The sequence below is a fragment of a genome, unplaced genomic scaffold, assembly GCF_019419815.1.
Source record: "Pyrus x bretschneideri cultivar Hongxiangsu unplaced genomic scaffold, Pyrus_bretschneideri_v1 Contig6, whole genome shotgun sequence".
NCBI lineage: Eukaryota > Viridiplantae > Streptophyta > Magnoliopsida > Rosales > Rosaceae > Pyrus > Pyrus x bretschneideri.
The window spans coordinates 4,848,354-4,873,959 of record NW_025999798.1 but is presented as its reverse complement, the minus strand read 5'-3'; the positions used below and the strand labels follow the sequence as shown (position 1 = coordinate 4,873,959).

General features: G+C 35.9%; 2 protein-coding genes across 4 annotated transcripts; both read left to right on the top strand.

Annotated features, from left to right (window-relative positions):
• The first annotated feature begins 642 nt into the window (after window positions 1-642).
• Window positions 643-6,673, top strand: LOC103935110. 2 transcript variants are annotated; one of them, XM_009344860.3, is made up of 12 exons: window positions 643-934; window positions 1,727-1,791; window positions 2,199-2,276; window positions 2,476-2,557; window positions 2,815-2,879; window positions 3,776-3,877; window positions 4,859-4,948; window positions 5,040-5,114; window positions 5,205-5,237; window positions 5,333-5,413; window positions 5,653-5,775; window positions 5,956-6,673. In XM_009344860.3, the coding sequence occupies exons 1-12, from the start codon at window positions 889-891 to the stop codon at window positions 6,175-6,177; spliced, it is 1,062 nt and encodes a 353-aa protein (XP_009343135.1). In that variant the 5' UTR covers window positions 643-888; the 3' UTR covers window positions 6,178-6,673. The 2 variants fall into 2 exon arrangements, with proteins under 2 accessions (XP_009343135.1, XP_009343137.1); XM_009344862.3 differs by having other exon boundaries at window positions 644-934; window positions 5,965-6,673.
• A 542-nt stretch (window positions 6,674-7,215) lies between these two features.
• Window positions 7,216-13,138, top strand: LOC125471545 (probable DNA primase large subunit). 2 transcript variants are annotated; one of them, XM_048572075.1, is made up of 20 exons: window positions 7,216-7,430; window positions 7,999-8,060; window positions 8,144-8,247; window positions 8,333-8,414; window positions 8,484-8,543; window positions 8,720-8,780; window positions 9,066-9,085; window positions 9,403-9,486; window positions 9,591-9,655; window positions 9,794-9,842; window positions 9,935-9,982; window positions 10,074-10,163; window positions 10,270-10,329; window positions 10,893-10,952; window positions 11,173-11,247; window positions 11,564-11,649; window positions 11,959-12,052; window positions 12,145-12,252; window positions 12,392-12,463; window positions 12,852-13,138. In XM_048572075.1, the coding sequence occupies exons 1-19, from the start codon at window positions 7,298-7,300 to the stop codon at window positions 12,407-12,409; spliced, it is 1,359 nt and encodes a 452-aa protein (XP_048428032.1). In that variant the 5' UTR covers window positions 7,216-7,297; the 3' UTR covers window positions 12,410-12,463; window positions 12,852-13,138. The 2 variants fall into 2 exon arrangements, with proteins under 2 accessions (XP_048428032.1, XP_048428031.1); XM_048572074.1 differs by having other exon boundaries at window positions 7,217-7,430; window positions 12,828-13,138.
• Window positions 13,139-25,606: the final 12,468 nt, after the last annotated feature.

The following is a 25,606-nucleotide window of genomic DNA, read 5'->3' as shown; positions in this document are numbered from 1 at the left end:
TTGAAAACACAAAGTTTAAGGGGTACATTCAATTGAGAATTTGAGAGATTTTAATGGTTTTATAAATCCATGGAATTTAAGAGAGTTTAATGGATTTGTAAAGATTCCATAAATTTTTTTTATTCAATTCTCTCGAAATCTCAGGAGGAGAGGTGAAATTTGTGAATACTTAAATTGCACTATGAGATCTCTTCAATTCTCTCTAATTCATCAACTTTTTAAAATTCTTTAAAATAAATTCCTAATTGAATAAACCTAGAGGGTTTAATATAGTTTAGTAAAATCCTGATTGAATACAAGTTGAATTTCAGAGAATCACTTAAAAATCCTTATTGAATACCTTTAAATTCATTAAAAGAAATAAAATTCCTCAGTTCTCAACTAAATACACCTCTCCTAAATTGGCTAAGTGAAAGTTACATAAATCATACTTTGGCAATTCGCCAAAAGAAAAATAGATAGACAATAACCCGTTTATAAAAGAAATTTTTATTGGCACTCCAAAAATCTCATTCTATACTCCAAACATTTTATATTTGGAAACAAAAATATAATTGTGAGGAGTGTAGAATGTGATTTTTAGAATGTCAATAACATTTAGAAAGGGCTTTTGCGGTAATTTTGGTGCTATTAGCCGAGTCCAAGGCCTTTTTGCTTGCACAGGCGGAAGTAGGGTTGTCGCCCTTGCTCTACCCAACTGGTCGATTCTCAGTTCTTTCTCAGTAGCGGAGGAGAGAGAAACACCCGGAATTCGGAAAGAGAGAAAAATTCCGATTTCTTGTCAAACAATTTACCAGTTCTGTGATATCGAAAGGAGGACGAGCTTCGATGCCTTGTCGCTCTGCAATTTAGTCTCCGCGAGACGATACCTAAATATAATCAGAGTCGATGGCTGCTCTCCCTCTCGGCAAGCTCACCATCCTCGTGGGCGCAGGTCCGTACAAATCCCTCCTTTCCCTTTCATTCATTCAATTTCGTAATAACTCGGACGCCATAGCAATCTATTTCCGTATCCTCTGGAATCCCCGTTGCGATATTGTCCTGAACTGGTTTGTTATTTTTAATTTTTTATTCGGGCATAGTACTGGCGGATTAAAGTTAGGGATTCGGATTAGCCGTAGATTCTATCATTTGGGAACACTGAATGGATAGCTGGGAGGAGGAAATATGGGTTCTTTTGAATGCATTGTTAACTTAATACGACATTGCAATTGAGAAAGGCGTCTGAGAGTGTGAAAGTGGAGCTGTATTGGTATTTGAGTATCCGAGCCATATGGGTTCTGTTGTTTTTTGCATTTGACTAAAAATGTGCAGTGTTTGGTGTTTGTTGAGGAGCTTAAGTCGTGCTTAATCTATCCAAGACCGTGTTTTGTCATATGGGTTAGTGATATTTTTGGGAGAATCCTACGGTATATTGCGAAACGTGAAAGTATAGGCATTTGGGTCTTATCAAATTGGTGGAAAATGGTTCCTCTTGTGTTAGTTACGTGCTTTCTTTCTCAATTTTCATGCCCGCTTGTCACCTGTCCAGTCCCATTCGAGTAGTAGCTTCTGACCTCATCTAAAGGGTTCTAATCAATCTCGGTTTGTCTTCTTATTGGTAGTTTCTTATGATTCATGAACCAACTTACTGCAATTGCAGGGTTCGACATAAAATTATTATTTTATGTTGTCTTAGTTAAAGAGCATGTATTTCTAATGAATTGGTTTATCGTGTGCTTTTTAGGCATTCTTGGTTCAGTTCTTGCAAAAGAAGGACGTGTATCTGATGTTGTCTCTGGTGCTTTCAAGGTAGTTTCTCATGCTACTCCGTTTTATATTCTATATATGTTAAAAATTGCCCTTCACATTTGATGTTTTAAAGTCTATTTATGTGGCATCCAAAGTATTACATACTGATCTGGCTGCCAGTTGGTGATGTTGCATCCAAGGACTGGGTATTTATATTAAACAGGAAAGGAGGGTAGAGGTTCAATGTTCTTGAGGGCTTTCGAGCAATAGGGAAATCTGTGTATAATTATGACTATAATATCGGGATACAATATGCATATTTTGTTGGGCATGGCTGTAATCTTTAAACTATATTTTGAAAAAAAATATTTTCAGTTTGATGTTCTTCAGTTTTGTTTAAATTGTATAAATTTTCCCGTATATCATTACTACTATAAGATTTTATTAATTATTGTCTTTTACCACAGATTGCATGGAAACAAATTATACGAAGTGATAGTACTCCGGCGGCTAAGAAACCACACAACGACCATCTGATGGCTCAGGTTTCATATTTTCTTCTAGAGTTTTTGTTACTTATAATTGCTTTTAAAGTAGTTGGGTATTAGAATAGTTTTGCCTCACCACACTCTTCGATCAATTATCACTCTTTTTTTTTTCTCGGTCAGCATCTGTGTGCCTTCATTATTGGAGCTTCATATTCTAGAGGATGGCATACTGTGATTAAATAATTAAATTTCACAGATGAACAACCTACGGAAGGAGCTGGAGATAATAGCATCAAGTCCTCGGCAACCAGTTACAATTATAACTATGGGTCGAACAGGTTCTGATTACCTTCACTGGAGTTTTGAACATGGTTATTTATTGTCTGGATTAGTAGCGCACAGGCCAACAAAACCTTAATAAACAAACTTAAGCTGTTTTTGTATCTTATTTTTGTCATCAAGTTCGGAAACATCTTATGACACATATATATGAGCATGAATATATGTTATGATTAAATTCCTTGTTATGTGTTGTATACATAGCTCTATAACTATCCATTTGTGATATTCTGTGACCTGGTTTTGGTTACTTCAGGTACTAGCAAATATGGTATAATTATTGTTGTAGTAGCGGCGGGATATGGCTACTTGTGGTGGAAGGTATGAGGTTTTATTTTACATGAGAAAATAAATAGGTTAAAGCTTCCCCTTGGGCCAACTAATCAAACTTCTTGTTCCAAATTCTACCTATACTTACATTGTAAACGTTAATAACATTCTTGATATGCAAAATGACTATTTATCTGACTTTTCTGTGGTTAAACAAGTTATAAAGAGATAAAATTTGTACTTCGAAATGTAATATTGGTAATTGAATGTAAATTCTTTTACATTAGCAAGGACATTAAATTGCCACTAGATACTTTGGTTCCCTTCAGTTTTGGTATCTTCTACAATTGCTAAATAATAAGTTCTACCAGTGAAGGCACTAGATTCAACCCTTTATGTTTCTCCTTGACATTTTGACATGATCTACTGTAAATAAGAATGCAACTACATGCATTCTGTAGTTGAATAACCACCTTATTAACTTCCTTATGTGCATTGGTGCAGTCCATCCAAATATGCCTATTTGGGATGCTATACTTATGTTTTATCAAGTAGCATGCATCAATTAAAATGGTTACTAAAACAAACACTCAGCTTGCTCTTTTTTTTAGCTGATTTGTATCTAAACTTGATAAACTTCAAGTGCTCTTGTCATAGCGTGCAAAGTCTAAAGTATATGAATCATTTAACAATTTAGAACTGAATTTTCAATATGCTTTCAAGGACTCTGAGTTTGTAGGGTGATTATTGCTTAAAGTTCATGTAATTTTTTTTGAAAGTTTGTAATTATGATAGGTGTCGTCCCAAAATCTCAACCCGTTTGGTTTGATAAACAAATTATGTTTTGAAAAAAAATAAATAGTGGTTTAATTTGTTTTCTTCTGTTCTGTTTGTTCTCTTTTGTCAAAGTTGTTTATTATATGTGTGCATTTCGTATATGTTTTCAGGGGTGGAAGCTTCCTGATATGATGTTTGCAACAAGACGTAGCTTATCCGATGCTTCCAATTCTGTTGCTAAACAGCTTGAGAGTCTGTTTACATCAATTTCGGCAAGTGTCTCTCTCTCTCTCTCTCTCTCTCTCTCACTGGGGGTGATATTTGTTGATTTCTGATGTGCTCTCTCAAGAATGAGAGGAGCTTATCTTTTTCTGTCTTCACTGATGCCATTCAATTAAGTTTACCATATGACAAAGCCATGAATATTCTGTTGTGAGTCAACGGTCAAGTATTACTTTTTCTCTCTCTCTCTTCCAAATGTTGTTGGTAAAATTTTATATGGAACCAACCATTTGCTCACTAGACCCATTTATGTCGTTTCATAAGTTTCTTCAATTCCTTAAAGCCGCCCCCTCCATAACTGCAAACTCTCTGCGATTGCCAATCATGTGCAACATTTTCCTATCTGCAAGGTTGCAGGCCCTCCATTCCAATTAGATTTGAGAGTGAAATCAAGATATAAGAGGGAAAGGGAAGAACAAGAAGGCAAGAGATGAGAGCAGGGACTGATGATGGTGGGAGTTGAGGGAGTTGTAGAGAGCGAAATCAAGATATAAGAGGGAAAGGGAAGAACAAGAAAGCAAGAGATGAGAGCAGGGGCTGATGATGGTGGGAGTTGAGAGAGTCGACGTTCTCATTGGGTTTGGGCATGGTGGGTGGCTGTTGGGGTTTTTCAGTTTTTATTATTTTATAAATTTTGTTGAAGGTCAAGGTTGGAATTTAGAGGTTACCAAAATTTGGTTGGGTCTAGTGAGCAAATTATTAAGTCAATATCCATCCATGTTATGAGATACTTGATTTATTCCCAAAAGGCATTGGTTGTAGTTGAAGCTTTTGTGATTTAGATGAACTTGTGTGATTAGATGAACTCATCCATTTCTGATGGTTTTGTGAAAGTACGCATATTTTGCAAGGAAATTTTATGAACCTGTTATGTTTGTCGTGCTTTTGGATTGGTTTTTCTTTTATATGCTTTTAATTAGACACGAAAAATAAAAATCTCTAACTTTGTAGATATTTTGTCTGATTTTCAGAGCACTCAGAGGAAATTATCTTCACAACTTGATCGTGTGGAATGTAGTTTGGATGAAAGTATTGAAAATACTGCTAGGACGCAACAGGAGGTGGGTATGTTAGATATTATTGAGTAGTTTAGTTAGTATGTATTTCTATGTTTCTAGTTCGTTAACAAGAAATCTTCGAAGCCATTTATAGGTTATCACACTACAAGGAAGGACGGATACCATTAGCAGAGATTTTAAAAAAGTTCATCACGCAGTGCTGACTCTGGTGATTTATTGTTGTTTTATTTTCTTTCATCTCTCGCAAGGTACATTCATGGATTGGAAAATCATATCCCTTATTTTTCTTTGGTCTCAGGAAACAAAAATTAATAGAATCGAAGGGAAGCAGGTATATAGTACTTAACTCTTTTGATTTATGAGTTGTTATTCTCTCCCCTTGAATACTCTTTTGTTCTGATGGTCTGGCCTTTGACTTCTAATTAGGGTGAGACTGCTGATGGAGTCTGGAAGTTGTGTGACTATGCCCTGAACATGGAAAAGGGCAGAAACGCAGAACGCATTCAGGCATGTACTGATTATTTCCTGCATAACTGGTAGATTGATATTTATGTCTGATTCTGTAGTACGTTACTTTTTCTTTGGCTAATGATTGATTGTACTGCTCTATGTAACATTAATTTTCTTTATCTTTTTTCACAGAGTTGATCACTTTTATGGTTTTGTAACTTTATTTTATCAGAATGAGCTTCAATTGATATTTATTCATTTGACATTTTATTGACTCTGATTTCCACGATGTTCAGGCGTCACCCTCCAGCTTTTCCAGGTCAGTTCTTGAACTACCACCAGACTCCCCCTCGTCTTTGGTGACACCACTGAAGTCCCCGAGGCCAGCACTTGAGCTACCCCCAACGTCACCCTCAAGGGTAAGATTGATATTCAAAGTGTATAGCGGTTTGACATGCTATCTTATTAAGATAATATATTGAATTGGTAGGAGGCTTTAACACCTTTATTCTTAAGCAACTCTACAATTATACAAATGTTTGCGCACTTGACTTTGCCTCCTTTTTGGTTGAGGAATCCGTAGTCTTATCCATCTCCAGTCGTTTCAGGAGAATAGTGGAATCTTGGAAGTGGTTGAGTCCTCAAATCGTGGTGAGGCTTCCAATGGGATTCGTGCCCAAGAAGGCACAAACAAAGTGGCTTCCAGTTCTGGTTGGTTTGGGTTCGGGTTTCCAACCTTCAATAGTTCGGCGCTCCAAAGGACGCGAAGTGCTACAACTGGAATGGTGCAACAGAAACGATCAACTAGTCAACCATTATGAGGATCTTTGTATAGATCCCGGTAAAGTCATTAGAGTAAATTTATATAATAAATCATCATTTGTACCATCGCTCGGGTGAAAGCCTCGAGCTTTTAGACTGTTTAGTTTTGGAAGCCAAAACCTCAAGTATAGCTGATGCCTTGTAGTCGATCAAAGTCATTGTAGCGGAGCGGGACGGGACGGGACGGGGTGCTGAGAAATTTTGTAGCGCAGTTACGTCGTAATATGGTTATTCAAGATAATCTTATGGTGACATTAGTATTTGTGTATATGAACGATGGCCGTTGTCACAGAAGAGGTTTTAGGTTTAAAGTTTATTGTTTTGGCAATAATGGAGAAACTTTTAGATGTTGCTGTCGTGTATGTGTAAAATTCATGACTTGGATGTGATGATTAATTGTGAGAGCAGTGGCGTATACACCTAGTGACATCTAAGAATTTTATTTACAGTTCAGAGGAATATACAATAAATCAAATGTTCCATTATTTATTTTAATTCCTGGGTTTTTTTATATTAAATTACGGATTGTAAAGTGAGCGACATAATTTTTAGTTCCGTATGTCTTAGTTAACACAAATAAGAAATTAAATGCATTCAAATACTCATTTCGATACATTCCAAACAAGTAAACATGTTGTTAAGTCTTACGAAACTCTTTAAGGGCTTGTTTAGTGGCTGGATGAGATTGGGTCTTAGGGACAAAATTGGATTGGCAGACGTTTGTTAGGTTGGACTTGTAACTCATATGTATGGATATGTTATATAACCCATCCTATTGTGGAATTTCATGACTTATTCTGTCAATCTCACATTTTAACTCAACAAAACTTCAATTTATTTTAATTAGTCACAACCTATACCAACCGGCACAATAAACGGGCCCTAATAATCCAGCTTCGGCCCGACTTTTTGAGTCTGTACTATTAAAGAGAAAGCCCAAAAGCCACACGGAATGCCAATGTAAGGAACTGTTTCCCGCCATTTTTCTTTCCTCGGCTTCTTTGGCGCGCAAGTATAAAATACAGAACTCACACTGGAGTCGTGGCCCACTGGAGATAATTTCTCACTTCCACCGGAGAGAGAGAGACAGAGAGGGGAGAGAGAGAGAGAGGAGCAAAAATGCAAGCCGTTCGATCTCAGAGGAAATCTTTCGTCAAGGAAGTCGTCCCGACCCTCCCTCTCTACCGCTCTGCTCCTGCCCTTGAAGTTCGTCTAGAAGAGTTCGAGCTCTTCGCCCTCGATCGCCTCCGAGGTAATTTCCTATCAAGAAACTTTGTAATTTCCGTTTCGCTGCTCAATTTTTGTCTCGAAACTTCGGGGATATCTTTTAATTTTTGGTTTTTGTTTGGTTCCTGAGAAAATTTTGCAAAAGCGAAACACATTTCTGGAGCTAAGTTAATAGATTACACCAAAAGTCTGCACCTTTCACCGTTTAGGGCGTGAAATCAAAGAACCCCATATTCAGGATGGGGCTGAATGAGATTGGCACACAGTCTGTACTTTTCAGATTAGCTTTTAAATTTCTTATTCAGGTAGAAAATGCTGAAAAGATTGATTATTTTCATGCTGGAGTGTGACTGTTTGGGAGATGGGAAAATCGAAATGCTTTTGCAGTTGATTTTAGGATAGATCCACATTTCAGTTTCGGTTGGCCTTGAATCCCTTTCTCTTCTGGATTTCGGAATCAAACAAAAATTATGAAATTTGATTCTTGATGCATTTTACCGGAGAGGATTCAGATCTTGAAGGGAATATGGGTTTAGCATTTGCCCAGCATATATCTCGAGAGTTGTGTTGATGGAAATTACTACTGTATGCAGTGCTTAAAGGGATATCTGATGGATTATCACGCGGAAAGAAACATGACGAAATGCAGAAATTGGTAAAACCGTAGTTCCAGGTTGAAATTCTTTTCATTTCCGTTATTGCACCCTTTTAGAAAATTAACATTTTGGCATTTTACAGGCAATAGAACTATGGAAAACAAATATGAGGCATCCTCAGGCATATGAGGTCGTCAACAAGGACATAATATCGCACTTTGTTCTTCGGCTAGTTTATTGCAGAACGTAAGAACTTGTAACATTTTATTCTCTTAAAAGATTTCCTTATTATATCTTATTTTATGTTGTTAATTTTTATTCTGCATTTTAGGGAGGACCTGAGAAAATGGTTTCTTTCCATGGAGACTGCCCTATTTCGTTACCGATTTATGAACGAACAACCTGAACCTCAGGTAATCTACACTTAGCTTGGCACATTCCGTTAGTCTGTTTCTGACCAATATTCTGCTTTTGGTATTCAGAGGGCGCTCATGGAAGAATTTGATCTTCCATACAAGGCAGTTGGTGGTTCAGAACTCGAGGTAATTCTGTGCCTCATACTTTCTAAGGCCTTTACGATATGATGTGCTCAATATAGAAAATATGCATTTGAAACCAAGACCATTTCAGCATTTATTTATCAGTTTCATACTTTGTAAACCCCTTAAAATTCTTGGTATATGCTGCAATCTTCATGTAAGTTTATCTTCCCTTGCAGAGTGTATTAGATAAATTGGTCCAGGTTTCGCGTTCGCTCGGTGCTCAATCTCAACCAACTGGTAGGGGCGCATATTTTATAACACTTTGCAATGCTGGAGTCAATAAGTTGTGCATTACTTTTATAGTTGTGAATTTTCTTAATTATACTCACATGCACTGTTTAAATGTTCTAATATCTGGGTGTGTGCAATAGTGGAGTGTCTATGGCATGTTGTTAGGTCTTGGTCTTGCATTTGGCATGTTCATTGTTGCTTCAGAACGTGTTTAAGAAAAAATTGATTATCTGCATTTTCCTTCGCTGTTATCCATATTCTAATTTTTCTCCTATACTTGCATTTTTGCAGCTAATGATATCTTCTTCAAGGTGTGTTTATCTTTGATTCATTCTTCCTTTTTCAACTGTACATGCTTTAATTTATTATTTGATCATTGTTTATTTCGTTATTGGAGTATGGGAATGAGGTTCCTGTTGGTCCAATGTGGTCCTCGGCCAGAAATACATTTTCAGTTGGTTTTGATTTATTGCATGTGTTGCTTCATTAGTGAAGTAAATTGTTAAGAAAAATAAAGTATTGAATGAATTTTAAAATTCGAACTAATCCTACAGTTTATGTCATGTGTTATATTTCTATCATTTATTATTCTTTATTTAATTTCTTATTATCCTACCCCTCCATTAAGGTACCGTTTGAAGAAGTCCCAGAACTGGTAGCCAGTCGTAGGGTATTCATCAGTAAGGGGCATGCATATATAGCTAGAAATCAGGTTTAGTTAATGCTTTCTATTAGTTCTTGCATACGATATACCTATAAGGTGACGATAATCATTGATTTTTTTATGTTTATTTGCTCCTCTCTCCCAAACAATAGGTGGTTTCCCTTGTTGCCACACAGTTCCGCAGTCTTCTATCAAAGGCACTTATTTTGACAAACAGGTTATTGTTGGCTATTTGTAATTCAAAACTCATTGGGTATATCTGATGTTACTTACTATTTCTTATCTTCTGTCAAGACAATCTAATGCATGAGGTTTTGGATTTTAAAATATCTGAAGCTGCACTTTCTGCATGCAGAAAATGGACAACAACTATAGCAGAACAAGAGAAGGATCGGTTGACTCCTGTGAGTATCGGATCCTGAACCTTGTATTTTGAAGTAGGCATTTATTTCCAAGTTAGCTTCTTGACATTTCTTTTCCTTTCATTTCTGTTTAGATTGTTGAAGCCCTATCCTCAAGTTATCTGGGCCCCGACTATTCTGAGGTAGTTCTTTACGTGTTTTAGCTCATCTATTACCCATATGTATCGATCATTTAATTTGTAGTTAATTATTCTATGTTGACTGCCTCTGTAGCCAAAAGAGTTTGGTCAGATTTCGTTAAAAGACATTGATGATGCAGCTAAGAGCTCATTTCCTCTGTGCATGCGCCACCTATTTGAAAAGGTATAGTCAGACTTTATTGGCTAAATTTTTCTTCTCAGCTTTTTATTTCTTATGAAGATTTTCAAATCGCCTTTGCTCTTGTTTTACTCATGCTACTTGCTTGCAGTTGAGAGAGGATCATCATTTAAAGCATGGAGGGAGAATGCAACTAGGTCTCTTTCTCAAGGTTGTATCCTAACCCGCATCACTCTCTGGTTTCTGTCCTGTCTTTTTGTGGTAACATGTTATTCCATGATCATACGTGCTATTCATTGTGTATTTGGTACGTTGGGCATCAAGACACCTTGTGCTGTTTGTTGCAATTTAATTTGCCACATCATTAACAAATATCTGTTCCTATGTTTCTCATTTTCATTCGTACATGTCATGCGTGGTTACATAGACGTTAGATACCAGTCACCAACATATACCACTTATTGGGTTTTGTTGGTGGTATATGTTGGTGCTTTTATATGTCTGTATGCAAGTTAGCGACTAGAGTTTTCAAAATTATTGGAAGTCATACAGCCTTGTTGTGGTGAAAAAGTTGCAGAATAGCGAATGATGATTTTGGAGAATGCAGTAGTTTATAGGTTTTTGTGGTGCATTTTGGTGCATGAAAATTGTCAGCTGACGTTTATACGCCCAACCTTGCTATGACAAACTGTAAAAGTTATCAAAAGAATCTTGAATATGTCTTTCTGGGATCGTCTTTCCCTATTGGCTAAAATTTGTTATTAACCTCTGCAGGGTGTTGGGTTGAAGCTGGATGATGCCCTTGCGTTTTGGAAAGCTGAGTTCTCACAAAAAGTGAGTATGTTGTTTCTGAAGTATTTAATCTACTCATTCTTAATCATCACGCGGGGCACAGAAATATTTTCCAACAGTTATTATCCATGTATGATGAAAGGATAAGTTGCAAAATTGTAAAGTTCCAAAGTCGTAGTGCATTATATTATTAAGATGTTTTCTTGTTCCTTGTGACTCACTTGCTATTTGATTCCATGCTTTGTACTTGATCTTTGTATAGGTTGGTGTTGAAAGGTTTGACAAAGAATATTCATATGGCATACGCCACAATTATGGAAGAGAGGGGAAAAGAACGGTAAGACATCACACTTAAGATTCAAGAGTTTTAAGATGCTATATTCTTTTACTCAAATAGCAAGAATTTTGAGCGATGTTATGTCTAGAATCAGATTCATCAAAACTGGGCTCATGAAAAATATTCAAAAAAATCGAATCCACTACATAATTATTGCTTGCAGAAGCGTTTTGCTGTTGGCTTTTGTTCTTATATGTACAGCCTTTTTGTTAAAAATACCATTAGAAAACTGGAAGTACGCGTGAAGAAATACTTAAAATATATGATGCTGTGCATTCTGATCATGATCAAATATGTTCAATTTTTGACATTGCAGGATTACACGCCTTATTCCTGTCAAAAAATCATCTCATCTACTCCTGGTGTAGGAGATCATCATGGATGCCCATATCGATATTTCAGGTAATTTTGATAATAAAAAATTTCCTTATTCATCTGGATGATATTGAACTTGGCCTTTCTAACGTTACTGGCTGTATTATATTGGATAGAACTGCCACAGCAAAATACCCAACTATATCAGTGCCTTATTCTAGTAATTCAATGGCTTTCAGCTAAAGTTGTGATACATACATTGGCTGATCAACCATATCCTTTTATTCGTCATACTTAATTGAATCTCCTCGCCCTGCTCATGGCAAATCTAAATTATTTTTTTAAATATTTGCTCAATATTTCTTTATCCAATGTCTCATTATTTATCTGTGACAGTGAAGAGAACTTGAGAGCAGCTCTTGGTAAAATGGGAGTTACTGGCCGAGCGGTTGGAGATGTAATGGACAAAGTTAAAAACAAACATTATCAGGTGAAAATGTTATTAGATGCATAAAAATTACTCCAAGTTGTTTTTGTTCTAACACGATGTTAATGTGGAATACTTGGTCACGTATGCATCAGCTGGCATGCACCTTGACGTTCGAAGCTATTCATGGTTCATCATGTGACGCTGGAATTAACCATCCAAATCAGTACTTTAAGGACAGCCAAACTATTATAAAGTCTAAGGTAAATTATGCTTTTATTTACAGTTTACTATCAAATACCAAAATTTGAGCAAAATTTGTTTTAATTCGGTTTTGAGACCTCTAGGGTAGCCAAAAAGGCCGAAGTTCAACCACATGCTTATCTGAATTTTTCTTTGCAGAACCAGTCTGCAGCTTAAGGGAGAGTTTTAAAGCACCATCAGAGGCGGATATAGCATATTCTCGTTCCACAGGTACCTCTCTCAAAATAGTCCCATGTAAAATCCAAATAATAGAGCATACAGCCAAAGCAGACCCCTTTCTTTCAACTTTATTTTACTCCTACACACCACTCTTTATTTCTGGCTATCGAATCAAATAAATCAAACACAAATAATAAACAGGATTAAACATGCGTAGGACGAGAAAAAAGGTTGGTGGTTATCATTTCTCCTTTTTTTGCAATGAAAGCCAGTGCTATGATCTGCCCCAAAGTAGGAAGGACATATATAATTTGGTTTCCTGGTTAAGGGGGTTCTATTATTAACAAGTGTTCTTCTGCAACATGAGGTCCACCGTTCGCATTGGTCCATCTGATTTCTCCCCTGCCTTTTTCAGTTTGAGCTCAAATTTGGTGTACAGGTTTGGTTGGTTGGTTGGTCGGGCTGAAGAACTGGTCACGACGAAGCTCATGGCATAACATATTGTCGTTCCTTTTGATATATAACGAAAATTTTATGTTTGTTTTATGATGGATTTGAGTTATCCCTTGAAGTTTATAATTAGTTTTGAGTAATGCAATATTTGGCATCTGTTTTTCTTTGTATACAAGTAATAGTATAGTTTGTGGATACAATGTTTATGATCCTTTGGTCTGTAACGACATGACATCCAGTCTTCATTTTATCGAGAAAGTCTTTGAGTTCAAAGTCGATTTCTTTACCTTGTTGCAATGTGGTGACCGGGGTGGAGTATCTGTGGGTATCCATTGCCCATTCCTCTTACAATGTGGTTCCTCTCTTTAGCTCCACCTAAACTATCATTACAATTTTATTACTCAAGCAATAGCCCGTTTATTGACTAATTGTGAAGATGTTATTCATAATGTGTTAATATCGTTGTGTGTTCAACAACGTACTTTCAGCGCAAAAAATTCGATACGTAATCCGTCACTATATTACTTTTTAACTTTTATGCAAATGTCATTGTCCTCGCGGCTCTTGTTATTGTTTAGGCTTTTCAATCTCAGATGGACCAGTACCTGAATTCCAACCCCATGCTCCTAATTTTATTTCTGGTTCTAGTCCTGGTTTGTGGATGCGGGTTGACTCTAAATCCTAAACTGTGTAGTCAAAATCCAACGGATAAGAATCAAAGAGGCGGAGATCGAATTCTTTAGTAGGAGAATAACTTGCCTACGACTACCTAATTAGAGTAGCTCTCACGACTGGTAGTGAAACCAATGTAGAGTCAAATGAGATTAAAATACACGAAATCTCATATTTTCATAAGAGCTTCTTCAGAAATGATGTGGTCCTGAGTGTCCACAAAAAATTGTTATGAGAATCAAGGAGCAGCTACTGCTCTAGCTGCCTGTAATGTTTGGCAGAAAAGTGATGGCTGATCATTCAAAACCAGGCTTCTTATTCTCTATCTATTTTCTTGTTTTTGTTCCCTTTACAGTGTACATGTAACCATCGATCAGGAAGACGAAAATTAGATGGTTGACAAATTGTTAGGGAAGAATTTGAAGAAATTATGGATGAATTCTAGATTGTTTGTGAATAGTCCGTATATTAGTTTATATGTAGGTTAGGTCAGTTAATCAAGGCAAAGTGTCCATCCCTATGCACCCAAGTTTGAACCCACTCTTCCCACATGCCCACACGGAGAAGACGTGGTAAGGACAAGAAAGTGTACATTCCAAAGAGTTTTTCCGGAGAATATTGAGGACATCTTGGAAACTGGTTGCCCTTGAGAAAAAGCATGTTAGCAGTGCTCCAATTTCTAGTTCTGCATAAAAATAGGGGATATTACTTATAACGTTCAAAACTTGTGAGCTCGGTTGATAATCGACATGGAAGATGGATCAAGGGGCACGTTGAAGGATCCTGGGGTCTCTATGAGGAATCCATCTTCGAGTACTACATCTTTGAAAAGACTGCGACAACCCAATAATGAAACCAAATTGCTGCATGATTGGTTGATGGGTGCAATCCGGACGTTAGCAAATGCCTGAAAAGTTACGATCAAGGGCCAGGAACGGCGGTTCTGTCAGCAGTGCAGCAGGCAAGGGGGAGGTAATTGTTCTAGGAATTTTGATTAATTTTATGTTATAAACACTCTGTTGAAAATGTATATTTTGATAACACTGAAAACTTGAGCAAAACTAGTCTTACAAACTAGCAAGTAGCATTTCTTCGTAACATGTTGAAGGTTCCATTCGTTGGACGAATTCGATGAAGGAAATAGAAGCTGCAGAAGACGTCTTGATGGACACAACAAACTCCGGAAGAAGTCTGAACCCAGGTTCACAAATTTGCGAAGATTACTTTCCAATTACCAAGGTTTGGAATTTTGGCCTGATAAAATGAACCTTCTAAGTTTTAATAAGTAGCCGAGTTACTATCCATATTACCAATAAGTTTTACTATATAACCTTAATTATGTGTTAGAGGAGTCTTGTCCAAGGAAACCGTCTCTCCTAAGGTTTAGGAATTAATATTGTAATTTAAGTCTGGTTGTATTTCTAATTTGTAGAGATCCTTACTTATACGTCAAGTATACATGATTGTATATATGGGCCTTTGTGCTATGAATATAATTGTCAAGTTTATAATTTATGTATGGTATCTGAGAGTTGAGGTTGCAAACCCTAGTGTGGCATAGCCCCCCCTCCTAAATTCTTTTTTTTTTCCCGTCTCCTCCCACGGCAGCGGCCTCCTCTTCCTCTTTCGCTCCATCTCTTCCTTATGGACCTAATGTGGCTCACTTCTTCAAGCTTACAGAGACCAATTTTCTCAACTGGAAGTGTCAGATACGTCCCTTCTTGATTGGTCATGATCTTTTCTCTCATGTTCATGGCTCATCTTCTGCGCCTGACGCTGAGCTTCCTGCTGATGATGATGCTCCTGCCAAGCCTAATCCCAAATATAAAACTGATCAGCTGGTGTGCAGCTACCTTATTTCTACTCTCTTCGAGTCTGTTCTCTCGTGAGGTTAAGTTAGGCTGCCTCACACACCATTTGCGAATTAGTTATATGATAGAACCTCAACTGTCTTTAAACTAATACGCGCTTCAAATATGCTTTGAGTAATCTCTTCACATCTTAGGTGGTAGTGGAACATAGTTTGGACCTTGGAGTTGTATGGGCTCTACCGCACACCAGAGTCATACTCTTTCAATGTTACTTAAGTTAGTTTCGCTCACAGCCCAGTCAGTTCTCGGGTCCCCAACACAACCCACTCTGAAATATTTAGATCGATCAGACATGTGGTCTTCTGGTTTGGCCCTCGTATTTGTAGCGTACACAATGATAGGAACCACAAGATAAATTGTCAAACATTACTCTCTGGAATCGATGAGAGATGAGAGATGAGAAATCTTTTCAAAGATTATACATATAATATGGTGATGCGGCTGAGTTTGAATTATCTTTTTGAACTACTACCACGCTTTAGTGTTACTCAACTCATGTGAATGATAAGTCTAACACTAGATTGTTATGTTGGCCCATTGTGCGGAATAGCTCATATCCTCCATTATTTTAGTGTAAGGTATATAAGATTGCTCAAACGATAATTAGTTAGTAACTTAATATGTCGTTAACCATGCGTTCATGTCTACTCCATAAATTTTTTTCATAATCCAAATCGTTTTTAAGATCTTCATTAAAAAAATCATCCTCCCAAGTTAAAAAAAAAATGGACGGTTTAGGCCTGTATAAAAATAAAAACATAAAACTCAAAAAACCTATGAAAACCTAGAGTGTTCCATGTGATCCTGATTAAATCCAAAATCTAATTGGATACAGAATAATCTAAAAAGTTGTGTTTTCCCTTGGAGAAATGACCTCATTATCCCAATTGCAGATAACATATCTTCACTATAAAAAATTCATAATCAGAACCATTCAATTTCTTAATTTTTATTTGAAGATCACTCATACAAAAAATCATTCGAATCATAGTTTATTTAGTCATCCAAATGCATCAAATAAATGGACGATTCATCATGAATATGTTATTTGGTACCTACACCTTAGATTTATTTGATAAACTTGGATGACTAAACGAACTTTAATTCGAACTATTTTGCGTAGGAATGATCTTCAAATGAATCTTAAGGAATTCAACGAGGATAATGTTTGTGTATCCCATGGAGGACTTATTTGTCCCCCTAATTATGATTAACGAATCTTTACCGTCCAAACATCATAATCGAAACGGTTCATTCTCTTTGTTATCATCTAAAGATCACATTTGCAAAACATTATTCAATTTGGAAATCATTTAGTCATCCATACGTACGTGTTAAACCAATCAACGATTTTGGTAACAAGTAGTATCCTCATGATGAACCGTCCATTTGTTCTATGCATATAAATGGGTAACAATCTCCAAATTAACTGATTATTTGCATACATAAACTTTAGATGATAATAAAGAGAATGAACAGTTTCGATCATGATGTTCAGACGGTAAATAATTTGTTAATCGTAAATGAGGCAACAAGTAAGTCTCCCCATGCAAGGGGGGACACAAGAGCATTACCCGTTCAACGGTAGTGATTATAAGAATTCTACGATGAAGATACGTTAGCTGCAAGTGGAGGAGTGAGCTCATCCCTAAAGAGGGAATGCAAGCATTATCCTTCTATTAATCATATTTCTACTTCCTATGCGTTAGTTTATTGAGAAATATTTTGAGATAAACATGCCTTGATACATGTTTCGTGTATTAATGTAATACTCGAAATCTTAAACTTATTGTCCAATCATATTATATCATGCTTTGTGATCACCCCAACATTAGGCTGCACTTTTCAATTAGAGAACTAAAAAAGAACTTAACTAGTCCCCGTATCAAAACCAATTGTTTTATGTTGAGATTGTGCATAATTATACATTTTCTTAGTCACTTGAGCATTGTACTCAACTAGCACCTCTGTATTCGTTTTGATGATCAATGAAATATCAATTTATCGTTTTTTGTCAAGAAAAAAAAAAATATTATGCATGATTATTATGGACATAAGAGCGCACGTTTCAATTAGAGAACTTAACCCACTTTTTAATTAGAGAACTAAAACCGCCTTAACTAAAACAACCGATGAACAATAAGAGTCAAACTTTCACAGACAATGAAAAACGTGGTGTTTTTTTCTTTATTTTCCTGTTTGAGTTTAAAAATGTGTTGAACACATTGATTAATACCAGTATAAAGAAGACAACCACGTCTTTATTGCTAGATATAATTGATATATTTAAAGGGGAATATTTGCGTCGCTGTTGGGTTCTGCTGCTGTCCAATTGTGGTGGTTGAAAGATGACCTAAAGTGGACAAAGAGTAAACCAAATTAAGTTACTTTCGTTTTCATAAGTGAAAGACCTCCACTTCTCTTAACCCTAAACTGCAATCCCTCCCTCTGCAAAAGGACCATTAGCGCACATGCTTCCCGGCAACATTGCTTTCATCACAATTATTATCCGGTTGGTGGTGCATGGCAGTGGCACACACAAACCCTAATTCAACACGCACATGATCCGATGAGGCATGATGAAGTTTTGGATTTAATTATAAGTTGGTTTGTTCAAACGTTAAAGTGCAGCTTTGGTTAGCATGCACATCTCAAAAGAATAGTTAATTAATTATGGAGAATCGGAGTATTGGTTTATGTATTTTGGCTCAATAGGTGATTTAGCCTCTAAATTAAAAATTCATTAAAAATTTATGAGTATTAGTTCTTGAGCTTGTTATTATGTGGAGCAACGATCCTTTTAGATAACATCGTTAAATTTTCATACAAAATAAAAAGTTTAAAAGAGTAGATAAGTGATGAAAGTTATAACAAAGTTATCCAAAAAGATCAGTACTGCTCCACATTGTGACAAGTTCATGAACTAATACTCATGAATTTTCTGTTCAATGACCAACATTCCAATTCGGCTAAAGTTTACAGACTAACGCTCTAGTTTTCTCAATTAACTAAGTGATGCTTCTAATACCCAATGTTTTGCCTTGCTTATAAACCATCGATGTTTTGGGGCAAAAGGGAAAGTCTTTTTGGAAATCAAGGTGTTTTAGGTTGAAAATCCCTAATTTTACAAGATTGATTGATCACACAAGAGAGGCCTCGAAACAAAAGTAAGAGTTTAGGGCACTAATCAGAGAAAAGTAATTAGGTTTTCTGCAGTACATGTAATGAAAGTTTCATTCCATCCTCCGATGTCTACTTTTTGTGTTATGTTTGTTATGGATAAGATTTAGGGTTGCAAGCCATGTGCATACGCACTATTGAGTTGTTAATTAGTGTCGCCATATTAGTACTTTTGAGTTGATTATGCGTTTTAAGTAAGTTTCGTAAATCATAAATTGCACCTAATCTCACTTGGAATTGACATAATTAATTAGGAGACAAATTGATAACTTAAGGATCGTTTGAAAGTGCTTTTAAAATGACTGAAAGTTTTTTTGGTGAAAATGTTTTTGAAACTAGTTCTTAGTAAAAATCCAAGTGGATCTTCGAAAAGGACTTGAAATGCTTCCTATAAGAAGCACATAACTATTGCTTCTTCCAAAAATTACTTAAAGTGTTTCATGCAAGAAACACATATCTGTTGCTTCTAAAAATCACTTAAAGTGCTTTTGAAACCTAAAATCAATTTTACCAAAAACCTTTTCAATCATTTTAAAAACACTTTCAAACGAACCCTTATTCCTTATTCGAATTAACTTTTGAAATAAGTTGTTGATCATGTTGAACTAATTAAATATGGTACGGAGCTTGTGTATGAAAGGAGTTTGGTGCCAGCGATATTCTTGTTAGGCTAAGTTTGATTGAACAAACGTGTCATGATATCAATATGGGAAAATATTTGCCCTCGCCAGGTGCTATTCCTAGTTTCTAAGAGTCCCAATAAATTCCCCCCAAAGTAAAAGAATGGAAGAACTATGATTAGCATCGAAACTATGGCATGGGCAAATGCTCAACTCCATTCTATCATATTCAGTTATGCTTCAGTCAGTCGCCTAGTCACAATTCTATTTAAATAAACAGTGTTTGGCTCGCATTCAGATGATAACTTTTATTGTTCTAGTCACATCTAGTGGAAAGAGACTGTTGTAACGGATAGTTTTGCTAACATGAGTGTGTCTTCCTCAACCTCAATGTGGCATGCTTCTCCTCCGCCGGCAATTCTAACTACGCTGCATTCGGACTTTCTTGGCTTACCTGGTTTCGATTTTTAAATTAGTATGAATTCCAATTTACAGATGACTATATCTTTTGGATGTGTGATTTTATATTTTTTCCTAACACTTTGTGTTTTGGTGTTTTAAAGCTTGTTGTGCAGGTTTCTATATTTTAGGCTTTGTTTTAGAGGGGTTAGTTCTATGTCCCTCCCTCTTTTTCTTGTAATTTTTTTGTTTTTTTGTTTTTTTGTTTTTTTTTTTTGTATTTTTTGTTGTTTCCTCTTCACTGTATTAAGAAGGATAAAGTTTGTGTCCCTAGCTCATGACTAAATGTAATTTTTTTTTTCTATAAAATTCACCTCATACCACTGAAATTTTCTTTTAGAAAATGGTGAAAATATCACCACGTTTATGTGTAAACAATTGCTCTAAACGTTTTTCTTTGCGGTATACTTTTCTTTTAACACATGATCAAAATCTCCCACATATTGAAGCCACGAATATTGTTATTCTATCTTGCTTTTAAAAAAGTCAAAAGACTCAAACAAGACTTTGAATTAATAATGGTGCAATAGCTAATAGTAAAAAGAATGGAAGACAAATGACTAGCATCCAAATTACTTGAGGTATGTCCAACCATATTCACCATATGAGTTGCGTTTACGTCAGTCGCTTAACCACGAAGTGATTTTCAGCCGTGATTAATAGGTTGAAATCGTGCACATCAACAAATAATTGTCAGTCGTTAATTCATGTAAAAAAATCACTCACTTAAGCACATATAACGATTGTGTTTAATGTTTTTCTTTATGGTATACTTTTCTTTTTAAGACGTGATCAAAATCCCAAAGGGATTGAAAGCCAAAGAATATGGTTCTTTGATCATGCTTTTAACAAAGCCAAAGGACTCGAAGATAAAGACTTTGAATTGATGGTGCGGTAGCCATGACAAAAGACCGGCCAGCAAAGAAATTGGATCGGTGTTTTGAATACTGTGATGGAGGAGGAGAGGACCGCTTCGACGTGACTTCCTTAAATACATGTGCCCAAATTGGAAAGAGGTCCACGTATTATTATGGTTGACGTGGATGGTGTTCGCCCTAAAATGGCAATGAATCTGGCAACCCTAAGCACTCTTCGGGGACCACTTATGTTCAACTCCAGCCATTGGATTTCCTTCATCTATTCAAATTATGCCTGCCTGCTCGCTGGTCCCCGCCCATCCACCGCATTAATAGTACGTAACACGTGTGTGTGTGTGAAATTATTTGAGTAAATTATAGCGATGATTCTTTAATTTTAATTAAATTAGATAAATGATCTTTTAACTAAAAATTCATTACCATTTGTCTCTTAATTCACCAAAATGTGTAGTTATAGTCATTTTCGTTAACTTCGTCAGAATCTGTCAAAATGAGTTATGTTAGAAGGACCATTGCTACAATTGAGTTAAAGTTGAGAGACCATTGCTCAAATTAGATTAAAGTTGAGGGACAATTTCTCTGGTTGAATTAAAGTTGAGGGACCATTGATACAATTTTTCTTATTTGATTTTCTATGTTTGCCCCTTGATTTAACCCCATGTGCATGGCACGTGACTCATTTTAAAGAAAGTTCTAACGGAGTTGATGAAAATAATCATAGCTACATGTACGTTTTAATAAATTGAGGAATCATACAATTTACTCTTATATAATTTGAAAGTGACAAGATTTACAAACTTTGCATATACAAGCTGGCTGTGTACGTGACATTAAAACAAATTCCTTTCTCAACTAGCTTCATACTTCTGCATTTTAAATCTGCAATTTTTTTGTTTTTTAATGTTGGGAGTCACTCAAAGATAAAAGTATCGGTCTGAATAGCAACAGAGTCGACCAGAACACAAAACGATTGATTAAGTTGGCTTAATTCTTGATTTGGAAAACTTAACATCTGGTATAAACAGGAAGTGAAACTTAAAATCTGGTATAAACAGGAAGTGACACGATATGAACACGACTGTCTAAATATGCATAGTGCACTCTCCTAAAATGGAGACTTCTAGTTTGGTGAAAAAAGGTTAGAGCTGGCAGTGAAATGTACGCTGGAACCCTAGCTAGTATACAAAACATAGAAAGTGAGAGTATATATAATTCATTATTTTTCACCAAAGAAGCAAAGCGTAAGAGCAGTGAAACTGGAAGCATATACTTTTCCCACAATCATTATTTTAAACCCCTTTCATGATTTCATCAACCCGATAAATCCACAAATACCAATTACAAATGTACCGCACCGCAAACCAGATTGGTTTAAAAAAAGTGAGTTAAAAAATGGAAATTTATTCCAAAAATTGACTACACTAAGATCCCCCCGTGGGCTGATGAACAATAGCAGCAGCTACAGGAGCACTTGATGATATATTTTTTTTTAATGTTCATGTACAATGTACATGCAAGTTTGAGAAGAAAAAAAAACAATCTATTTTTTGACCAAAAAGTGTAAAATAAAAAAGGAAGAAAAACAGAAAAGCTATATAGCCAAGCCGGGCATCTGTGTTGAGTGGTCCACTGAGGGAGCGACGCATGATGGGAGAGGAGAGTTGTGAGTACGAAGGCACGATGGTGGTGGTCGGTGGTCACAATCAAATAGTTGTGATATTATAAGTGCTTCTGTCACTCTGTGTGTTTGTTTGGCCTTCGATTTTTAGCATGGGATGCATGCGTGGCCATGTTTCTCTCTCTCTCTCTCTCTCTCTCTCTCTCAGATTCTTTTATATGTAAATTGTGCAGAAAACTTGTTGATGGTAATTTAAGAATGCTGTAAAAAAAGAGTAGGGTTCTAAGATTTTAGTACACTTCCATCATGATGTATGGAGAAGAGGACATAGACCATCCCTTGACAAAAGGAAAACTGTACGTTGGGTTGGTATTATTAACTCGATCTACATTGTTGTTGGCTCATTTCCTATAAGGCCTCTTTTGGTAAGGATTATCTCGTGTTTCGGTTGTTCATAAGTGAATGGAGATTGGGTAAGAACTAATCTGATCATAATATATCCCATTGAGTTCATTTTTGTGGGATAACTAAACCAACTAGTTCGACCTCGTGATAGGGACAGAGCCAACTTTGTTACTTGGACTGGGATGGAACCTTGTGGTAGGGGGAGGTTAGGATGAGGTGGGTTTGTTCTTAATTAATTAGACGGTTTTTCTCTTTAATTTTACCTATCTTCTTATAAATTTTTCCAATATTTTCTAAATTTGAGGCGGAACATAGCTCAGGTAAGCACTTTTCCTTTGTTATGTCATTGCCTTGTAACCCCGGAACAGAAATTCTACCGGGTGACCACAGTGCTCGGCCATATTACTTTGCTTTCATTTGAAGAATTCTATTCTAACTTAAGTAAGGGAGGGAAATTCGGACTTGAAAACAATAAGGAGAGCACAATGTTGTAGCTAACTTGTTTGCAGCCAAGTCTGAATGATCATTTTACTTATGACAAACTTGTGATTTTGAATACTAATTTATATATACTTAGAAAATCAAACTCAAAAACATTAAGTTGTAGCACCAAACAAATCATTGGATTAGCATCATAATCCTGTCCAAATCTAATGCAATCCTAGTTCGTAATCCTATTCAATCAAAGACACCATACATAATATATAAGCCAATATAAATATTCTCTCCTAAGTCCCCCACTGGCTAAGATGGTTTCTTGGCCATAAATATAGGGCACTGCTAACCAAACAACCATTTTTACTTTTTACATACCCTTCTTAATTTTTTTCGTCTGATTAAATGAAATGAAGAAAATCAATGAACAAAAATTTACAAAAATATATGAAGGATAAAAATGGGTGTGTGAATAACACTGTTCTAAATATATGGTGAATGCTATGCATTGAATAAAGCTGAAAGTCAGTTGATTGGCTAATTCAAAAGTTGCCATGCCTACCAAGTCCTGTATTGTTTGGACCACTCCACAGTGTTGGAAACGCATCATTAGAAGTAAGAATTCATATACTTTCGCTAAGATGCATTGTACGGTTTATTGTATTCCTTTGAGCTTGAAAGGGAGAGATTATAAATTCATTTATCATGGATAATAATTCGATACCTAATTGTGACCATCCAATTATATGACTTAACCCAAATTTACATTCTCAGTATCGTTTGTATAAAAAAGAGAGTAATATTTGTAATATTTCATATTATTTATCTCCTTCAACTTTCTCTCTACTCTCTAGTAGTTAAAAGATGAGTATATGAGTCTAAATAATCAGTACATGCATGCGTGTTGATGGTGACTTGTTGGTTTGATCACTTGGAATGTGAAAATTCAGATATTTACAACTCTGGAACCGACTTTTCCAGTAAATGCATGGATGGTGGCCGCCATGTTCACCAAAAAGTAGGGTTATATTCTAATGGACTTTGACCTGAAAAAAGGTGGTCGATCGAGCAAAGAAACTTTGTGCTCCAACCTTAAATATTGTAGTAAGAGAGAAAGGGCCAGTTCCATAGTTTAGTTTAGTCCTTTATTTGTTTATTTATTTTTCCAACTGACCTAAAACAACTACCTTTCATCACTGCCCAATTAGCCGAGACAAGGTTCAAACCCTAGCTCCAAATAGTTTACTACATTCTAATACCAGTGTGCGTTAGGACTAGCTAATTAGCTAAACAATTATCTAACAAGATACTAATTGTTTGTCAACTAAAGAGGGAACGATCCGCTTCAATTAAGGACATTCTTCAGCACGTGGTTTAATTATTCGCTTCAAACAGTCAACGAGTTTGTTCCTTTGATCTATATATCTTTTTCCATCATGTTTTTCGTGAAGCCAATTTTGTGGAGAATGTTTTAGCTCTATTGAAATATAGGATAGATGAAATACAACTGTATTTTCATACGGATAGTGTTATTCACACACCCACTTAATTTTACTTTCGATATATGTATCATTGTTAATTTTTATTATTGATCTTCTTCAATTTATTCAATCCATAACAATATCCTTTCATATCCTCCGTCCAAATCCAACTTGTGCCTGCTCTTGATAACTCTGTGTGGTTTAGGAGCTTTTCTTTGTAATTTTCATTATTCTTATCAAAGAAAAACAACAAACAAATTAACAAACTTAACTACCACGGGATGGTCCATTGGTTGAGGTCGAGTTTCAGGTCCGTATTCTACATGGCATGTCTTGGGTTCGATTCTTGGCGTTGTGTGAATCATACGATGATGGTCAAGATAAGGCTGAAATATCTTTGTGAATCTTCCCGAAAATTGAAATATTAGACTACTGTGGCGAAACCACCAGTTGATCCCTTTAATAACAAACTTCTTTGACACCAATCCCATATGGTATCTACCCTCCCATTTACGTCACTGAAAAATAATAAAAACATTACACAGATACTGGACTGGAAAACAACGTACTCATTTTGATCTGTATAACTTTCAACGACCAAGTTGGAATGAATAACACGTTAATTGTAACTATATTTTCTTCGCCAACACATTCTATGTTCTAGCCTACTTTTCAATCTGCCACGAGAATATATAAGTGGTCTGACTCAAATATTTAGTACTAGCGATGACTAATATAATACCCAACAATTGACAACACCATATATATAGATTTGCAAAATTCATAAAACTGTGTGTTAAGATTTGAGAAAAGATAAAACTGGAAAATATGTTGGATTTGTTGATATATGGACCCCAAATAACTTATCCTAAATAAAGTGAATGAATAATACTTGCATTAATTTCATTTTTTTGGAGATGAGCTCATTCCCCTATTTGCAAATAACGTATCTTTATTTTAGAAATTTTATAATTAGAACCATTTAATTTTTTAATCCGCATTTGAAGTTCACTAAACAAAAAATCATTCACATCGGATGACATCATCCAAATGTATAAATCAACGGTATAAGTACTAAGTAACGTATTTATGATCAATGACACACCCCGACCAGGAATGTCC

Bases quoted from the DNA above. Each gene is read 5' to 3' on its own strand.
- LOC103935110 (XM_009344860.3), top strand. From the start codon at position 889: ATGGCTGCTCTCCCTCTCGGCAAGCTCACCATCCTCGTGGGCGCAG. The intron at 935-1,726 runs GTCCGTACAAAT...TGTGCTTTTTAG, and splicing joins CACCATCCTCGTGGGCGCAG to GCATTCTTGGTTCAGTTCTT. The intron at 5,238-5,332 runs GTATATAGTACT...ACTTCTAATTAG, and splicing joins ATAGAATCGAAGGGAAGCAG to GGTGAGACTGCTGATGGAGT.
- LOC125471545 (XM_048572075.1), top strand. From the start codon at position 7,298: ATGCAAGCCGTTCGATCTCAGAGGAAATCTTTCGTCAAGGAAGTCGTC. The intron at 9,983-10,073 runs GTAGTTCTTTAC...CTGCCTCTGTAG, and splicing joins TGGGCCCCGACTATTCTGAG to CCAAAAGAGTTTGGTCAGAT. The intron at 12,053-12,144 runs GTGAAAATGTTA...CGTATGCATCAG, and splicing joins TTAAAAACAAACATTATCAG to CTGGCATGCACCTTGACGTT.